The following is a 17,926-nucleotide window of genomic DNA, read 5'->3' as shown; positions in this document are numbered from 1 at the left end:
CACAGCAGGGGAAGACTTTTGGTGGTGACATCCACCATTTGTATGTGTGGAGTCTCTTGGACAAACAGGGAGGCTCATGGAGAGTGGAGAGTATATAGCTAGTGAACCTTGCACCAGAGAGTGATGAGGAGGACGGATTTAGTAAAAATTCATATTGTAGAGTGACTAGCATGATGTTTTCATAGCACCGAGAAAGTAAAGTTCAATGACAGAAGTAATATCTTGCTGAACTGTTGAAGTTTTCCAGGACCTATCTGCAGTTCTGCAATCGAGAGGATCTGGACCAGATGGGCCAATGGGCAGAGAAGTGGCAGATGGAGTTTAATTCAGATAAATGCGAGTTGCTACATTTTGGGAAAGCAAATCTTAGCAGAAATTATACACTTAATGGTAAGGTTCTAGGGAGTGTTGCTGAACAAAGAGACCTTGGAGTGCAGGTTCATAGCTCCTTGAAAGTGGAGTCACAGGTAGATAGGATAGTGAAGAAGGCGTTTGGTATGCTTTCCTTTATTGGTCAGAGTATTGAGTACAGGAGTTGGGAGGTCATGTTGCGGCTGTACAGGACATTGGTTAGGCCACTGTTGGAATATTGCATGCAATTCTGGTCTCCTTCCAATCGGAAAAATGTTGTGAAACTTGAAAGGGTTCAGAAAAGATTTACAAGGATGTTGCCAGGGTTGGAGGAACTGAACTACAGGGAGAGGCTGAACAGGCTGGGGCTGTTTTCCCTGGAGCGTCAGAGGTTGAGGGGTGACCTTATAGAGGGGCATGGATAGGATAAATAGACAAAGTCTTTTCCCTGGGGTCGGGGAGTCCAGAGCTAGAGGGCATAGGTTTAGGGTGAGAGGGGAAAGATATAAAAGAGACCTAAGGGGCAACCTTTTCACGCAGAGGGTGGTACGTGTATGGAATGAGCTGCCAGAGGAAGTGGTGGAGGCTGGTACAATTGCAACATTTAACAGGCATTTGGGTGGTTATATGAATAGGAAGGGTTTGGAGGGATATGGGCCGGGTGCTGGCAGGTGGGACTATATTGGATTGGGATATCTGGTCGGCATGAACAGGTTTGACCGAAGGGTCTGTTTCCATGCTGTACATCTCTATGACTGTACGACTCTAAAAGCCTTGTTGAAGCCCATGTAGATCACATCAAATACACTGCTCTCATCAACGCACTGAATTACCTTCAAAGACCATTTCTGTTTGTTTACAGTGCATGTTCCATGGAATAAAGAGCAAGAGAAACAGCAATCTGAACGGTCTTTAATTGTCCTAAAAACAATGACTATCCTGTATAAATGGCTGAAACATTTGACAAGCTTTGGGTTAATGTAAAAACACATTTCTCCAGCCAAGCTGATAGCAACTTGGAGAAAGTGAGTACTGCAGATGTTGGAGATCAGAGTCAGAAGGAATCATTCCAGATGAAGAGCTTATGTTCGAAACGTCAAGTCTCCTGCTCCTTGGATGTTGCCTGACCTGCTGTGCTTTTCCAGCACCACACTCTTTGATAAAAGTTTGGGTCAAGTTGACTTGTAGTTAAAATGAAACTTCAAAATGGAAGGGTAAAAAAGTGACTGATTGGTTATATTGATGAATCAAGTTTCAAATGTTTCGACACATTACTACATGGATACATTTAAATTACTTATTTGTCTGACGATGTTCTTCCTCACTGGTGGAGTAGTGATTGATCAGTCGATCAGCCTCCCTCCAACCCGACAGCAGTGCTCCATGGCTGGTGCTGTGGTAGCTCCGATGTGTTGCTTCACCAGCAAATAAAATCTGCATCGTCTAGAATCAGAGGGACATGATTATTGCAAACTGCAGGCATATGCACTTATTCCTCACCAAAGAAAGGAAGAACTTACATTTATGTAGCGTCTTTCACAACTACAGGACATCGTCCCCAAGTAACTACTTGCAGAGAATAGTCACTCATGTCATGTAGGAAACACAGAAGCCAATTTTTGCACAGGAACGTCTCACAAACAGAAGTGAAATGTATAGCAGGATTATCTGCTTTAATGATGCTGGTTGAAGGATAAACATTGGCCAGGACGTCAAGGAAAACTTTCTCACTTTTCTTTGAATTATTATGAGAGATTAGATTAGATTAGATTACTTACAGTGTGGAAACAGGCCCTTCGGCCCAACAAGTCCACACCGCCCCGCCGAAGCGCAACCCACCCATACATTTACCCCTTACCTAACACTACGGGCAATTTAGCATGGCCAATTCACCTGACCTGCACATCTTTGGACTGTGGGAGGAAACCGGAGCACCCGGAGGAAACCCACGCAGACACGGGGAGAACGTGCAAACTCCACACAGTCAGTCGCCTGAGGCGGGAATTGAACCCGGGTCTCTGGCGCTGCGAGGCAGCAGTGCTAACCACTGTGCCACCGTGCCGCCCGAGCTTTTATATCCACCTGAAATAATAGATGGGATCTAATCTCAAAAAGGTGTGCAGTCGCAGGCTGTACATCTCTAAGACTCTATAACTTAGATTATGGGCCGAATCTTCCTGTACATTAGCTAAGCGTCGATCTTTGGGTATTTCACGGAGGGTGTGTGTGTGTGTGTGTGTGTGTGTGTGTGTGTGTGTGTGTGTGTGTGTGTGTGTGTGTGTGAGAAGATGGAGTCATGTAAATCTTCTCTTGCAATATTTTGCTTCTCACCTCATACACAAGTATGTATGCAGCCTCCACACGCCCTTACGTTTCAATCATACAATCACAATGTTAGTGTGTGCGTGTGTGGGGTGTGGGGGTGGGGGGCGGGGGGGGGGGGCGGAGGATGGTGGTGGGTGGGTGAGGTGGTGTGCTCGGCACTGATGGGACCTTTCAGCATAAGTGCCAAGGGTGCCATTTTAAAGCCCAGCTTTGTACCAGTTCAAATGCTGCAGGCTAATCATTACCATTCTAGGTGTGCGACTTTACCACCTTGCAGAATTACATTCTTTTTTGCTCAAAAACTGCCTAAATCCATGTAAGATTCTGTAACTCCCATCTTAGAAATAGAATCAGTCTGACCTAATTTAGGGACACAGACAGACTTGAACACCTTCAATGCATTGTCTGAGCTGAGATGACACCTATTGTTAAAGCCATTTTGAGGATGGAACTTGAAAAATGTTCTGGGATTTACATGTGAAGGAACCAAAACTAACATGATCATTCTAAAAAATGGAAGACGTAAGCTACATTTATTTAATATTACATTCCATGACACTGCAATCCTGTTGTTTGTGTCTAATGATTCTGCTCCACAACCACCTGAATGAAGAAGGTTGTTGTCCAACAGGTTTATTTGGAAGGACTAACTTTCTATGTGTTGCTCCTTCATCAGGTGATTGTGGAGTATAAGATCGTAAGACACAGAGTTTATAGCAAAAGCTTACAGTGTGATGCATCTAAATTTATATATTGAAAAAGACCTAGATTGTTTGTAAAGTCTCTCATCTTTTAGAATGACCATGTTGGTTTCAGTTCTTTCATATGTAAAACCCAGAACTTTTTTAAAGTTACCATTCTCAAGAGGTGCCATTTCATCTCAGACAATGCATTGAAGGTGTGAAGTGCCCTGTGTGAGGCTGTCTGTGCCCCAATGTTCAGACTGAACATTTCTAAACAAGGATTTACAGATTCTTACATGGATTCATGCAGTTTTTGAGCAAAATAAAATGTAATTCTGCAAGTACAAATTCACCCCACCAACTTATATGTGGGTGTGTGTGTGTGGGCAGGGTATGAGTGTATGTGAGAGAATGCGTGTCTGCGTATGTGTGTGAGTGTGAGTGTAAAGGGGTATAAAAGTAAATTACTGCAGATGCTGGAATCTGAAACCAAAAGAGAAAATGCTGGAAAATCTCAGCAGGTCTGGCAGCATCTGTACGGAGAGAAAAGAGCTGACCCTTTGTCAAAGCTTAAAAAGAGGGAGAGAAGGTGAGTCATGGCTCCAGAAGCAATGGTAGCAATATAGAGGTGATAATGACAGTGCATAGAGAGATTATAAAGAGATTAGGAGCTGTGAATGACCAAGGCTGAAGCCAGTGCAATGTGACAAAATATGTGGGGGATGGGTGAAGCAGAGGCAAAGTGGAAAACAGGGGAGAAGGGTAGCAAAGGGGGAAGAGGAGAGGAAAAAGGTGATGAGAGAGTGGGGAGCAAGAGAAAGAGAGACAATCAAGAAATAAGAGGTACAGAAGTGAAAAAATATTAAAAAAAGATAAATAAAATAAATGAAATAAAATCATGGAGAAGAATGAAAACGGGGGGTCGAGGTGGGATAATCATCTGAAGTTGTTGAATTCAGTGTTGAGACGGGCAGGCTGTAACGGGTCTAGTCGGAAGATCAGATGCTGTTCCTCCAGTTTGCGTTGAGCTTCACTGGAACATTGCAGCAGGCCAAGGACAGACATGTGGGCATGGGAGCAGGATTGGAGTTGAAGTGGCAAGCTACAGGAAGGTCCGGGACCTGATTGCATACAGACCAAAGGTGCTCAGCAAAGCGATCACCCAGCCGGCGTTATGTCTCTCTGATATAGGGGAGACCACATTGGGAGCAACGAATGCAATAGATCAAATTGAAAGAGGTACAAGTGAAACGCTGCTTATTCTGAAATGAGTGTTTGGGGCCTTGGATGGTGAGCATGGAAGAGGTAAAGGGGCAAGTGTTGCACCTTCTGCGATTGCATGGGAAGGTGCCGTGTGTGATGGGAGAGGTGTTAGGTGTGATGGAGGAGTAAAAAAAGGTAAAAACAATGACCGCAGATGCTGGAAACCAGATTCTGGATTAGTGGTGCTGGAAGAGCACAGCAGTTCAGGCAGCATCCAAGCAGCTTCAAAATCGACGTTTCGGGCAAATGCTTAGATGCTGCCTGAACTGCTGTGCTCTTCCAGCACCACTAATCGAGTGGATTAGGTTGTCCTGGAGGGAACGATCTCTACGGAATGCAGACAGGGGGGGGGGGAAGGGAAGATTTGTTTAGTGGTGGTGTCGTGTTGGAGTTGGCGAAATGGTGTGTGTGTGTGTGTGTGTGTGCAAAATGGCCGAGCAGAGTCTGATAGCCAAGTTTGGTGCCCATGGAGATGGCCTCAACCGGGACCTTGGGTACAGGTGACCCCACTGCACTTCATACACGTGCACACGCACGCATGCACACACACACACACACACACACTCCTACAGATGCACACAGAGACACAGACACACACATGCTCCTACAGACCCATATGTTCACGCAGACCTTCTCTCATACGCTCACACATACACTGCCACGTTCACACACACACAAGCACCCTCTTACAGACTTATTTCCCTTTACACTCACACTCACACAAATACACATATGCTCTCCACCCCCCCCCCCCCCACCCCACCAACACACACACACACACATATAAGTTGGTGGGGTGAATTTGGACTTGCAGAATTACATTTTATTTTGCTCAAAAACTGCATGAATCCATGTAAGATTCTGTAAATCCCTTGTTCAGAAATAGAATCAGTCTGAACATTGGGGCACAGACAGCCTCACACAGGGCATCTCACACCTTCAATGCATTATCTGGGCCGACATGGCACCTCTTGTTAAAGTTCACTTGAGAATGTAACTTTAAAAAAATTCTGGGTTTTACGTATGAAAGAACTGAAACCAACATTGTCATTCTAAAAGATTAAACATCACATAACACCAAGTTATAGACCAACAGGTGTAATTGGAAGCACTAGCTTTCAGAGCGCTGCTCACTCAACCATCTGCCATCTGATGAAGGAGCGTCGCTCCAAAAGCTAGTGTGCTTCCAATTGAACCTGTTGGACTATAACCTGGTGTTGTGTGATTTTTAACTTTGTACACCCCAGTCCAACACCAGCATCTCCATATCATTATAAAAGATGAGAGACTTTACAAACAAACAAGGTCTTTTTCAATATATAATTTCAGTTACATCACACTGTAAACTTTTGCTATAAATTCTGTGTCTTACGATCTTATACTCCAAAACCACTGATGAAGGAGCAGCGCTTTGAAAGCTAGTGCTTCCAAATAAACCTGGTGGACTATGACCTGGTGTTGTGTGATTTTTAACTTTGTACACCCAGTCTAACACCAACACCCTCAAATCATGACCTGATGAAGGAGCAGCACGTAGAAAGCTAGTGCTTCCAAATAAACCTGGTGGACTATAAGCTGGTGTTGTGTGATTTTGAACTTTGTCCACCCCAATCTAACACCGGCATCTCCAAATCATGACCTTCTGAAAGGAGTTGGCTGAGAAAGGGAAGTTGGCCCCCTGTCCATGGATGAGGGACTGCAGGTCCTGGTGGTCAGGGTCATGAGGGGGAGGGCCATCCCCTTTGCACAGGATCATCAGTGGCATCTACGGCAACAGATGCTGCTGGCATCAAACTGGGTCAGTGCCATTTCCCTGATCGGAAGAAATGCAGAGCAGTATCACAGGAAAGTCATTCTGCTCTCCACATGGGTAAGTTAACCCATCTTCTCTGTACCACCTCATATTTGCACCAACTCTATCATTGCACACACCTCCCGCAAGGCTAATAGTCTCACTATTAGAGTCATGGATTTGTGTAGCATAGATACAGATCCTTTGGTCCAATGTGTCCATGTAAAACAGATATCCTAAATTAATCAAGTCCCATTTGTCAGCACTTGGCCCAAGTCCCTCTAAACTCTTCCTATTCATGTACTAATTCAGATTTTACCAGCCTCCATCAATTCCTCTGGCAGTTCATTCCACAAATGCACTACCTTCTGCATGAAAATGTTACCTGTGCGGTCCATTTTCAATATTTCCCCTATCAAATCTCTGGCCTCTCATTTTGGATTCCCCTAACCTGGAAAAATGACCTTGGCTATTCACATTATCCATGCCCTTCATGATTTTATAAGCTTCTATCAGGTCACCCTTCCGATTCCAGGGAAAGTATCCCCAGCCTATTCAGTCTCTCCCTGTAGCTTAAATCTCCAATCCCAGCAGTATCCTTGCTAATCGTTTCTTCACCATTTCAAGTTGAACACCATCTTTATTGGAGGGAGACTGGAATTGAAAGCAGTATTCCAAAAGTGGCCTAACCAATGTCCTGTGGCAGCTTTCGACTACAGCTCTCACCCACCTTATCCTTCCAAAATACTGAGGCTTCCTGGCATTTGTGGCTTCCCACAGCATCAGGCACAATAAACCACACAGGAATTAATTGACACCCTATTCCAGTGGATGTGAGCTGGTGCACTGATCATTCATTGGCTACTAGTGTGTTGATGCTGAAGAGGCAAGTGGTCCAGTCTGTTCCCGACAGCAAATGTAGGTTTTGTTTGTTTAGTTTCTAAACTTTTGCTATTGTTTAATAGAAGAGAATGTTTTCGAGGACTTTTCAGTATGTGTTGGTCACATATTGAACAGTGAGAAGACATTAGGCTACACTTGGCATTGCAGAGAATAACAACACAGGGATGGGATAAAAATAGACCAACTGGGTAGTTTGGTTTTTAAGTAGCAATATATTTTGGAGGGCGCAATGAAGTGTCAGCTGTACCACCTCAGCGAGCAAACCTACATCCAGTACCACCTCTTGGCTGGCAATTCTTGACTGGACTTCAACAATGGCACCACGAATCCTGGAAGGGTCTGGCACTGGTGAGCACTTCCACCTCTGATAAGAGGCTAAATGGGGCAAGCAGAGTTCCACAGAGAGGTGGTACATGGTTAAGAGGACAAGTTTCAGAGAATAATGTCAGAAATCTCACTAGAGCTCACAGGGAGAAACCCTCTATGAAAGTCAGCAAAATGAACATTTGGCTGATTTTTGGTAAAATCCAATCCTATGTTTCTATTTTTCTAGGTTGGTGGGCAGATTTAAAAAAAATTGTTTCTGCTTATTTGTAATCTGTGAAAAAAAAGAGTTCACAATCTATCTCATTTTCTGCAGATTCTCTGCCAGTCACACAATTGATTATGAAAATCCCCAAGGAATTTTCCAGTGAGGGAAATTTTATTATTAGCTCCTGCTTAAAGCAGCCAATTTTCAAATTACATTTACCTGTTCATCAAAATCCATATAAAATCTAAACCTTAAGTTTCCATTATTTGATAAACAATTAAATTCTTTTTTTTAAATCGAAGCCTGTTGTTAAATTCCTATTTTGGTGCCTCATAAATCTATTTATTTAAATTAGTTACCAAGCAGTATGAAACACTGGAGACTGGAATTGATTGTGAATCCATTAACCCAATCATTAAGTATAATGCATAGAGGGCATTAAACCATAAGATGTTTTAGGTTGTCTTAGCTATAAGTTGCATAAGCCTCTCCAGAGACAAATGTATTGCCACAAGGAATCTTTACTTTCAATCTGTTATTTTCATACAGTGTATGATTGCATATGCAGAGCATTGCCAAATGCACACTCAACTCCATCTCAGGCTTCTTCTTATTTAAACCTTGAAGTTTAAATTGAATACATATTGGTTGGCTCAGTCATTAAATGTATCACAATCAATCATAAAACTTCGAATGAGGCACTTTATCAAAAGTGATCTCAAGTAGAGTTCCTGCCCTAATGGTGTTGTCAAAATATTTATCCTCATGACTGAATTCAACATTCCCCCCCCCCCAGTACAATATTGTAATGTTGTCTCCCTGTGGCATGATGTCTGTCCTTTTGATTGCAAATTTTACATTACTGTTGGTCTTCACTTGCCTTTCTCGGATGTCCCTTGTCTCCTTCCTGTGGTAAGGGTTCAGCCAGTGTGTCAATCATGTCTCCAGTTGAATTGATGGATATGTGGGAGTAGGAACCCCGAGTGTAAGGGTTACTGAACCATTTTGTCACAAAAGCATTTTTAGGCCGTGGTACGGGTTTTCCTAGAGACAAAACCAGGGGTCATTGTGAACTAAAAATAGAGATTTTGGAGATCATCCATTTGTTAAATTGTTTTACAGCAAGACTGATGTATGTATAGAATGGCAGGTTTCAATCTTGTCTGCATTGACTGATAAGACTGGAAATTTGTGCATCTCGATGACTCTATAAGAAAATGTTGTGCCATCTTAAGTGAATAACCTCGACTTCTGTAATATGTCATTTTAAATATTTTCATCAACTTCATCTGATTAAGCAAGAAGTTTAAATAACAATTCTTAAACATAACTGTTAGAGGTATACACAAACTGCAATGAGACCTCTCTAACACCAAAACAACGTATTTTTAAAAAAGAGGAAAATCCAAGGGAAATATTTATATTCAAAATACTTTTGCTTTTAGATCAGAATCCAAATTTTGTTTTTGGTTTCCTTTGTTAGAGGAGGTTTTTCTCAATAGCAGCGTGTCTCTTCAGGAGATACTGGAGTAATCTGGAAAGTGTTCTTCATTATAACGGTAGAAAGATTATACAATAATGCATACAAAGGGGTACAATTTAATTAGTGATAATTTCACAGCATTGCAGCATAATGTCTCAAAGCATTTTAGAATGAACATCAAAATAAATGATTTTGAACAGGTTGGGAAAGGGGAAAAGCAGAGACATCACATAATCTGGAAGGGTTGGAGGATTGAGGAAGCTAGTTTGAAGACTTCTAATAAAAAAAAATTAGGATCATTGTTGAAAGGTAGCAATATATTGGCACACTTACAGAAGGAAGGAAAGAATGGAGGTGGGTATTGGCTAAAGAGGACAAGAGTTATTTTGTGGATGGTTGATAATGGTGGTTTTGCAGAGGATAGGGATAAGGCCAGGGAGAGAGAAGCTATTAATGTTGATGAGCTTATGACTCATGAGTTGCAGATGATCCGGAACTGGGATGGGAGGATCCTTCACTGCCGCTGAACCACCTTCCTGTAACTCCCTCCTTAATCGCATTGTGGGTGTGCCTGGTATGTCACAAGAACTGCAGTGATTTGAGAAGGTGGCTCACCACCTCCTACTCAAGGTCAATTCGTGATAGGCAATAACTACTGGCCTTGTCAGTTGCATCCACATCCCATGAAATGAATTAAAACTGGTGGCGGATTTGGTAGGCCACATGAATGCAGTGAAATAATAAACAGAAAGGAGAAACATTATTGCATGTGGAAACAGGTAAGTGTTCTATTAGAAATGTTGTATTTTGGGGTCTGGAATTTGGGCTGAGAAAAGAACAATGGAAGCAACTTGGTAGATAACCTCCGCAGTCAGTTTTAGATTAGATTACTTACAATGTGGAAACAGGCTCTTCGGCCCAACAAGTCCACACTGACCCACTGAAGCGCAACCCACCCAGACCCATTCCCCTACATTTACCCCTTCACCTAACACTACGGGCAATTTAGCATGGCCAATTCACCTAACCTGCACATGTTTGGACTGTGGGCGGAAACCGGAGCACCCGGAGGAAACCACACAGACACGGGGAGAATGTGCAAACTCCACACAGTCAGTCGCCTGAGGCAGGAATTGAACGCGGGTCTCTGGCGCTGTGAGGCAGCAGTGCTAACCACTATGCCGACCACCCAGTTCTTTGATAATGCAATGGTTGCATTCTTGTGCAACACTGCATTATAGAAAAATCGTGCTTTAGAAACAGTGTTTAAAATGTTAGCAATGAAATTGCATTACAGCCAACACACTTTCTAAAAGTTTGCACTTCAGAAACAACGTCCCCACCTCGTCAATCATGTTACAGCGAGTTTGCGTTGACGAAACGTGTGGTATAGCAGAACGACCTGTATTGTGAACTTGAAAAGATTATGAGTTTCTTATAATTGTTGTTTGAATTGAGAAGGATAAGAAGGGATAATGTAACAAAAGAAGAGTGTGGAGTCACTTCTGCTCTTTGGGACAATACTGAATGAATAAGAAGATTTGGCAATGGAAGGGGAGTGACAGTAACGTTTGAAGTGGTCAGGCTGATGTAGTGGTGGGGGAAAGCCAGTTCGGCTGATCATCATGCTTATGGTTAAGTTAGGGATGGGGGTGGGGGGAGGGAGCATGCATAAGGGCATTTGCAGCAGACGTAATACAGTTGTGGAGCAGAGCAACTAATAGAAGGAGAGACAATTGAAGGTTAACCTGTTGTAGAAAAAGAAATAGCAGAGCAAATATTCAGGATTTGCAACAGACAGACAGTATGTAACTAGGTAAGGAAATGTTTGGAAAGAGTCCAGTAAGTGATGGAGATCTTGGTAGTACTAAGACCATGTTTCATATTGAGATCAAATAAGTGTGTATGTGATTGTGCAACATGGTCATCTTGTAATATGATTACAAAGCATAGTCAGGGAGATTCATCATCTCACTCTCTTGTTAGATGTGATCAAAAAGAACATTCAATACTACAGTGTTGTAAGATCATTCTTGAGTCATGTTGTCTTCCCACACAACATTGTACTGTGAGCATAGGACCAGTGACTTAAGAATTGAGAGGACCTTAAGAATTCTTACCAGTGAATTGCCTTAAGATCCTGGTAATGTTTGATACTAGGTCCTCTTCACTGAGTGTTTCCATAAACTCAGCTTCTTTCCCAGAACTCCATCCCAAAAGGATATGCCCATATCTATTAAACAGATCAAAAACCCTTAACTAGCAAATAATTAATAAACAAATGTCAGATGTTCCTGTACTTGCAAAGGTAAATGTATAATAGTTAAGGATTGAGAAGTAATTGAGAGAATGCAATTAAACTCTACCTCCACAATAGTCTCCCTCGTGCATCATGGCCATAAAGCAAGCATTATCAGTTTCTATAGTGATTCAGTATCATTTATCAGAAGACCTGAAGTTAAATGTTGTCTGGTCTTTCTTATTTTCCTTAGCAATCTATCTGCTCACCTACAGTGCCTCTCCCATCAGATGTACTCCCAGAAAAGTACTATATAGCTCTTAATCCCACTTTCATTTGTTCCCTTGCAATCAGTTACCTTTCTACTGGATGGACCACATCAAAAGCAAAAATGCGTCTCCACCACTCAGCTAGGTTTGGTTTTAGGCCAGAAAATGGAGTTTCGTCCTCCCAAACCAATCCAATCCAGTGTTCCGAACTGTTCCAAAACGGAACCTCATACTCCAGGAAAATCTTATTTGTTGTACCAAAGCCCATGTGTTTGATTGCTTGCAACTTGTCCTCTGGAAGGCTTGGCTGGAACAAGGCCTTTGCTTCTGCTTTCAGATAACCTAGTAAAGAAATCTTAATGTATTCATTGTAATTAAGGTGGGTTCTTGAAAGTAAAAACAGTTCTAAACAATTTTCTATCTATAATATTTCTCTTCCATTAATTAGAAAAATTAGAATGACAAATTATTGCAGTTCTTCAAATTATTTATGACTCGCATTAGACAGTTAGAAACTATGCTATGCCTTAAGTAGTTGCAGTAAATGTACATTTCCACATTTTATTGTTCTTCAGTGAGATTTTTTAAACAGAGTGTTTTGTTGACTGGATTGAAGAGATGTAACAGCGCAGCAACAAATGCATTCTGCTAGTGCCTCAAATATGAAAAATTGTCTGAGATACTCCACAGGAGCATAATTAGATAAAAGTGGACCTCAATCAAAGAAGAATGTTGTAAGATGTGTGACAAAAAAAACTTGTTATTGATGAGAGGGGTTTTAAGCAATATTTAGAGGAGGCAAGTACTGAAGTTTACAGAGAGAGGGGAATGGATGTGGCCATGAAGGGTTTTAAACACAAAGATGAAAATTTAAAATTTGATACATTGGAAACCAAAAGCACATGTTAATAAGCACAGGGGTAATGGGATAAGCAGTGTGAGACATGTGCTTCAGAATTTGAGAAATGCAGAAGTCGATGGATGAAGACCATCTAGAAAAGTACTGGAATTGTCTGGTAATAATAAGGGTTGCAGAAACCTATAGGTTATGGTAGGGACAGAGGCATCAGATATTACACAGGTGGATGCAGCAGCCATTGTGATGGAGAAGATAGTGGTCAAAAGTTCAACTCAAGGTCAAGTCATACAGTATGATTGGACAGTACAAGTAGCTGGGGTGAGTGGGGTGAAAGGAATGGGTAGTTGGGTTGGAGAGGGCAGTGCAAAGGAGGAGGGATTCTGAATTTCTTCCGTCCATCATGATTTAACTAGGAAAGCAACATAATAGATATATTGCATTTTTAATTTGTATGTCTTCTTTAAGGTTTCACCAATTGATGTTAATACAATCTTTTCCCACAAAGTCCCTCATTTCAGTGCTTAGAAATTAGAACAGAGGGGTCAACCAAACCTGAACCCTACACCTCTGCAGCACTGCGCAATCATTATAATTTGCCTGAAGTGTGATTTATAGTGCTCCAGTATAGAATGACCACTCTACAACTTGAGTTTTGACCAAATACTCCAAATGATTTCAGTGTGGAAGCATTTAGCATTACCTCACTCAAAAATGATCTGCTTTGAAAATCCTTGAGTTCATTATGTTCATCTTAATATATAGGTGTGACATGGTGGCTCAGTGGTAAGCACTGCTACCTCACAGAGCCAGGGACCCAGGTTCAATTCTAGCCTTGGGTGACTGTGTGGAGTTTGCACATTCTCCCCATGTCTGTGTGGGTTTCCTCCCACAGTCCAAAGATGTACAGGTTAGGTGATTTGGCTGTTCTAAATTGCCCTTAGTGTTAGGTGAATTAGTCAAAGGGAAATGAATCTGGGTGGGTTACTCTTCAGAGGGTTGGTGTGGACTTGTTGAGCCAAAGGGCTTGTTTCCATACTGTAGGGAAGCTAATCATATATTTGTCCCAGTTCTGTTATTATGACTGTTTCATTTTAGAAATGTTATAATACGGCTAGTGTATAACACGTGTAGTATTGAAAATATGTGACGTTCTTAGTTCAAACGAATACTGAAAGGTCTTGTTATTTCTCTTACCCAATGAAACAGTCACAATGACGTGATCAGCTAGAATGTGATCCCCATCTTCACACACCACCCTAACTGGATAGAATGTGCCATCTTCTGATTCAAAACTTCCATTCCACTGGATCTGTTTAACAGGCTTCTGCAGGATTAGCTTCTCCCTTGGAATCTCTTTCACCAGACTGGAGATTAATTTGATAAATAATCTGAAACAGCACAAGGCGACTCATTAACAAAACCCTTGTGTCCAATTCAATGAATCAGTTTACATGACTTGGCCCATTAATAAACATATTTATCAAATACCATGCATCCATTTAAATACCAGTCAACCAGTTTATGATGTTTATTGAGGATTATAATTTAGCATCTCACAATTCATTTAACACTATCCATTAAAAATGATCATTGCATATTGAAATAATATTATCTACTGAATGGAACAGGATATCTAAAGTGGTCATGGCACATAGGTTATGTCATGAAATGACAATCGGCACTGGTATAATTAGCCAATGAGATAATATATGGACCATAAGGTCTTTTGTTCTGGTAACATTCTCTCTATCAGTGTACATGCGGTTTCAGAGCTGACCTTGGGAGACCACATTATCAGAAATATACACAGCAGCTGGGAGTGATCAGTAATGATTTCAGAGTCTGTCTGGTCAGCTAAGCGTTTGATTTTAAGACTTATAAAATTTACAAATCTTAATCTATTTATTTTTTGTAAATCTCTAGCAATGAGTAGGGTGAGGTTTTTAAATTTTTTGAGATCTGTCTTTTGACTAAGTTTTTAATATAAAGGACATGCATAAAATTATCCTAGAGCAGTGAATTTGAGCAGTAAGACTGTGCTAATGCTGAGTTTTTGAGAAAATGTGTTGTCTTTTTTTGGGGTATATTCTGGTCTGTAGATATTTAAGATGCAGAGGTAGCTTTTAATAGAGTGATGTGCTCTTCCTGTCAGATGTGGGAGATTTGGGATAATTTCAATGTTCCTGGAGATTAAGTCTGCAGGAAATATGATTGGATGCAAATCTTTTGGATCGCATAGATCGGTTGGAACAGCAGTTAGAGGCAATGAGGAACTTACAGGTGCTAGGGGGTGTGATGGATGGCAGTTTCAGGAAAGTAGATACAGTCATGTAGATGGATTACCACTGAGTAAGGTATGAGAGGTAAGCAAGTGGTGAAGGAGTCTCCTAAGGATATCCCCATCTCAAACAATAATGCTATTTTGGATAATGTCGGGAGTGATGGCCTCTTAGGGGAATATATCACTGACCACCAGATATTTGGTACCAAGACTGGCTCTAATGTAATGAGAGGTATGTCAGGTTCCAACTAATCGTTTGTGGTAGGGGTGTCTCTTGTCAGGGGCACAGACAGATGTTTCTGCGCTGATAGCAAGACATCAGAATGGTGTGTTGCCTCCCTGGTCAGGGATATCTCAGAGAGGGTGCAGAATGTTCTCAAAGGGAGAATGACCAGCAAGAGATCATTGTACATAATTTCTCTTTCTCAACAAAACCATGTTGCTTTCGTTTGATCATACCATGGTTTTCTTTGTGCATTGTTAAGATTTCATTTATTACATGGTACGCTTGCCTTTATTGGTCAGTACGTTGAGTACAGGAGTTTGGAGGTCATGTTGCAGCTGTACAGGACATTGGTTAGGCTACTTTTGGAATATTGCATTCATTTCTGGTTTCCCTACTGTGAGGAAGATGTTGTGAAACTTGAAATGGTTCAAAAAAGATTTACAAGGATGTTGTCAAGGTTGGAAGGTTTAAGCTGTAGGGAGAGCTGAATAGGTTGGGGGCTACTTTCCCTGGAGCATCAGAGGCTGAGGGGTGACTTTATAGAAGTTTATAAAATCATGAAGGACTTGGTAAGGAAATCCAAAACTAGAGGGCATAGGTTTCAGGTGAGAGGAGAAAGATATAAAAGGGACCCAGGGACAAAATATTTCACGCAGAGGGTAGTGTGTATATGCAATGAGCTGCCAGAAGAAGTAGTGGAGGTTCGTATAACTACAGCATTTAAAAGGCTCTGGATGGGTATATGTATAGTAGAGTTTAGAGGATATGGGCCAAACACTGACAAATGAGATCAGGTTAATGTAGGATATCTGGTCAGCATGGACAAGTAGGACCCAAGGGTTTCCATGCTGTGTATCCCTGTGACTCTTAGGCTCTAAATTAGTTTGTTACTTCTCAACTGTTTTGAATCTGTTCTCTTATGCAATGTGCAATGCATACTCAGCAATGGATATGTGCCAAAACTGGCAATTTGAGATATCAGCCAGCAGGCAAGTATTTGGTTCATACAGCTGGGCTGTGTTACAATGATTTTTTTTTAGATTACTTTCAGTGTGGAAACAGGCTCTTTGGCCCAACAAGTCCACACCGACCCGCCGAAGCGCAACCCACCCAGACCCATTCCCCTACATTTACCCCATCACCTAACACTACGGGCAATTTAGCACAGCCAATTCACCTAACCTGCATGTTTTTGGACTGTGGGAGGAAACTGGAGCACCCGGAGGAAACCCACGCAGACATGGGGAGAATGTGCAAACTCCACACAGAGAGTCGCCTGAGGTGGGAATTGAACGTGGGTCTCTGGCACTGTGAGGCAGCAGTGCTAACCACTGTGCCACTGTGCCACCCAATTTGACGGCTGAATCTGAAGATGTGAACCAGGCAAGCTATTTTAATTGTAACTTGCAACTTATCTATATGCCCTGTTGAAAGGTTTCTTGTATGAGAACAGTACGGTAGTGTGAAAATGGTTGGGGTTGTGTTTGTTATGAGTGAGGCATAACAATGGGACATGGCAATCTCTAACACTTTGAGGCTAGCAGTCTTGGGGGTAATTTACATGAAAGATGGTACAGTGGATATTTTTGTTTTTTTATATCTTAAAAAGGAATTGTTTGCTTTGCAATCTGTTCTCTTGATTAGCACATGGGTTTGAATCTCATTGTCATCTTTTACAAGAAGATTGGCTTAATAATGGGCATGCACTTGAGTTAAAAAATTGGCCATCCCTCCTCCCGCCCAATCACCAAAAGAAGGCTTTTGTGTTACACTATTTGACCATAAATTTTGTCTGGATCTTACCCACTGGATTTTTCCTCACTTTTTTGAGACATTACTTTACTTCCCACTTTCTTCCTTGCAAGCTTTAGCTGCTAAATGTTGGAAATATATTTTAAACTTCAATAAAGTTAATACATGTGGTGCAATCCTGTACTTATCATCGATAAATTGCCTGTTGTATCAGCAAATTTAAACTTGTGGCAATTACAGTGTTACAGTTAATTAGCAGGTCTGAGTTGCAGTGGCAATCTGCACTTTTACTTATATGTCGTACTCTGAACCTAAGGATAGCAATGATAAAGACTCCAATTTATTTCCATATATTGGAAAGATGTACAGAGAATACAGAGTATTTTTGGCTGTGATATGAATGCACGTTCTTGAATTTCTGGCTTGGGGACAGGGATATCGCCCACCACACCACACGGCATTCTAACATCTGCGAGAGGAAAGATATTGTGAAACTTGAAAGGGTACAGAAAAGACTTACAAGGATGTTGCCAGGTGTTTGATCTATTGGGAGAGGCTGAATAGGCTGGGGCTATTTTCCCTGGAATGTCAGAGGCTGAGAGGTGACCTTATAGAAGTTTATCAAATCTTGAGGGGCATGGATAGAATGAATAGACAAGGTCTTTTCCTCAGGATCGGAGAGTCCAAAACTAGGGGGCAGAAGGGAAAGATTTGAAGGGGACCTAAGGGGTAATGTTTTCATGCAGAGGATGGTACATATATGGAATGAGCTGCCAGAGGAAGTGGTAGAGTCTGGTACAATTACAACATTTAAAGGGCATTTGGATGAATATATGAATAGGAAGGGTTTGGAGAGATATCAGCCCAATGCTGGCAAATGGGACTGGAGTAATTTAGGGTATCTGGTCAGATGGAGTTGGAGCGAAGGGTCTGTTTCCATGTTGTACATCTCTATGACTCTACTTCCA

At 41.6% G+C, this 17,926-nt stretch overlaps 1 protein-coding gene across 2 annotated transcripts in view; it reads right to left on the bottom strand.

Moving 5' to 3' along the window:
- The window catches only part of LOC122553795 (peroxisomal N(1)-acetyl-spermine/spermidine oxidase-like), a 67,069-nt gene that overhangs the window by 34,198 nt on the left and 14,945 nt on the right, over positions 1 to 17,926 (bottom strand). The window contains exons 4-8 of one of the 2 annotated variants that reach the window (XM_087990081.1): positions 13,894 to 14,087; positions 11,930 to 12,182; positions 11,453 to 11,565; positions 8,730 to 8,893; positions 1,649 to 1,794 (exon numbers count right to left, since the gene is read on the bottom strand). In XM_087990081.1, the coding sequence (XP_087846207.1) occupies positions 1,649 to 1,794; positions 8,730 to 8,893; positions 11,453 to 11,565; positions 11,930 to 12,182; positions 13,894 to 14,087 (870 nt within the window). Of the gene's footprint in view, positions 1 to 1,648; positions 1,795 to 8,729; positions 8,894 to 11,452; positions 11,566 to 11,929; positions 12,183 to 13,893; positions 14,088 to 17,926 lie in introns of those variants that run through there. The other variant, XM_043698131.2, reaches the window with a different exon arrangement.

This window comes from Chiloscyllium plagiosum, unplaced genomic scaffold (assembly GCF_037043375.1).
Source record: "Chiloscyllium plagiosum isolate Xiang-an unplaced genomic scaffold, Cpla_swu_hap1 HiC_scaffold_8, whole genome shotgun sequence".
NCBI lineage: Eukaryota > Metazoa > Chordata > Chondrichthyes > Orectolobiformes > Hemiscylliidae > Chiloscyllium > Chiloscyllium plagiosum.
Note: the sequence above shows the minus strand (reverse complement) of the source record. Positions and strands in the feature narration are given on the sequence as shown.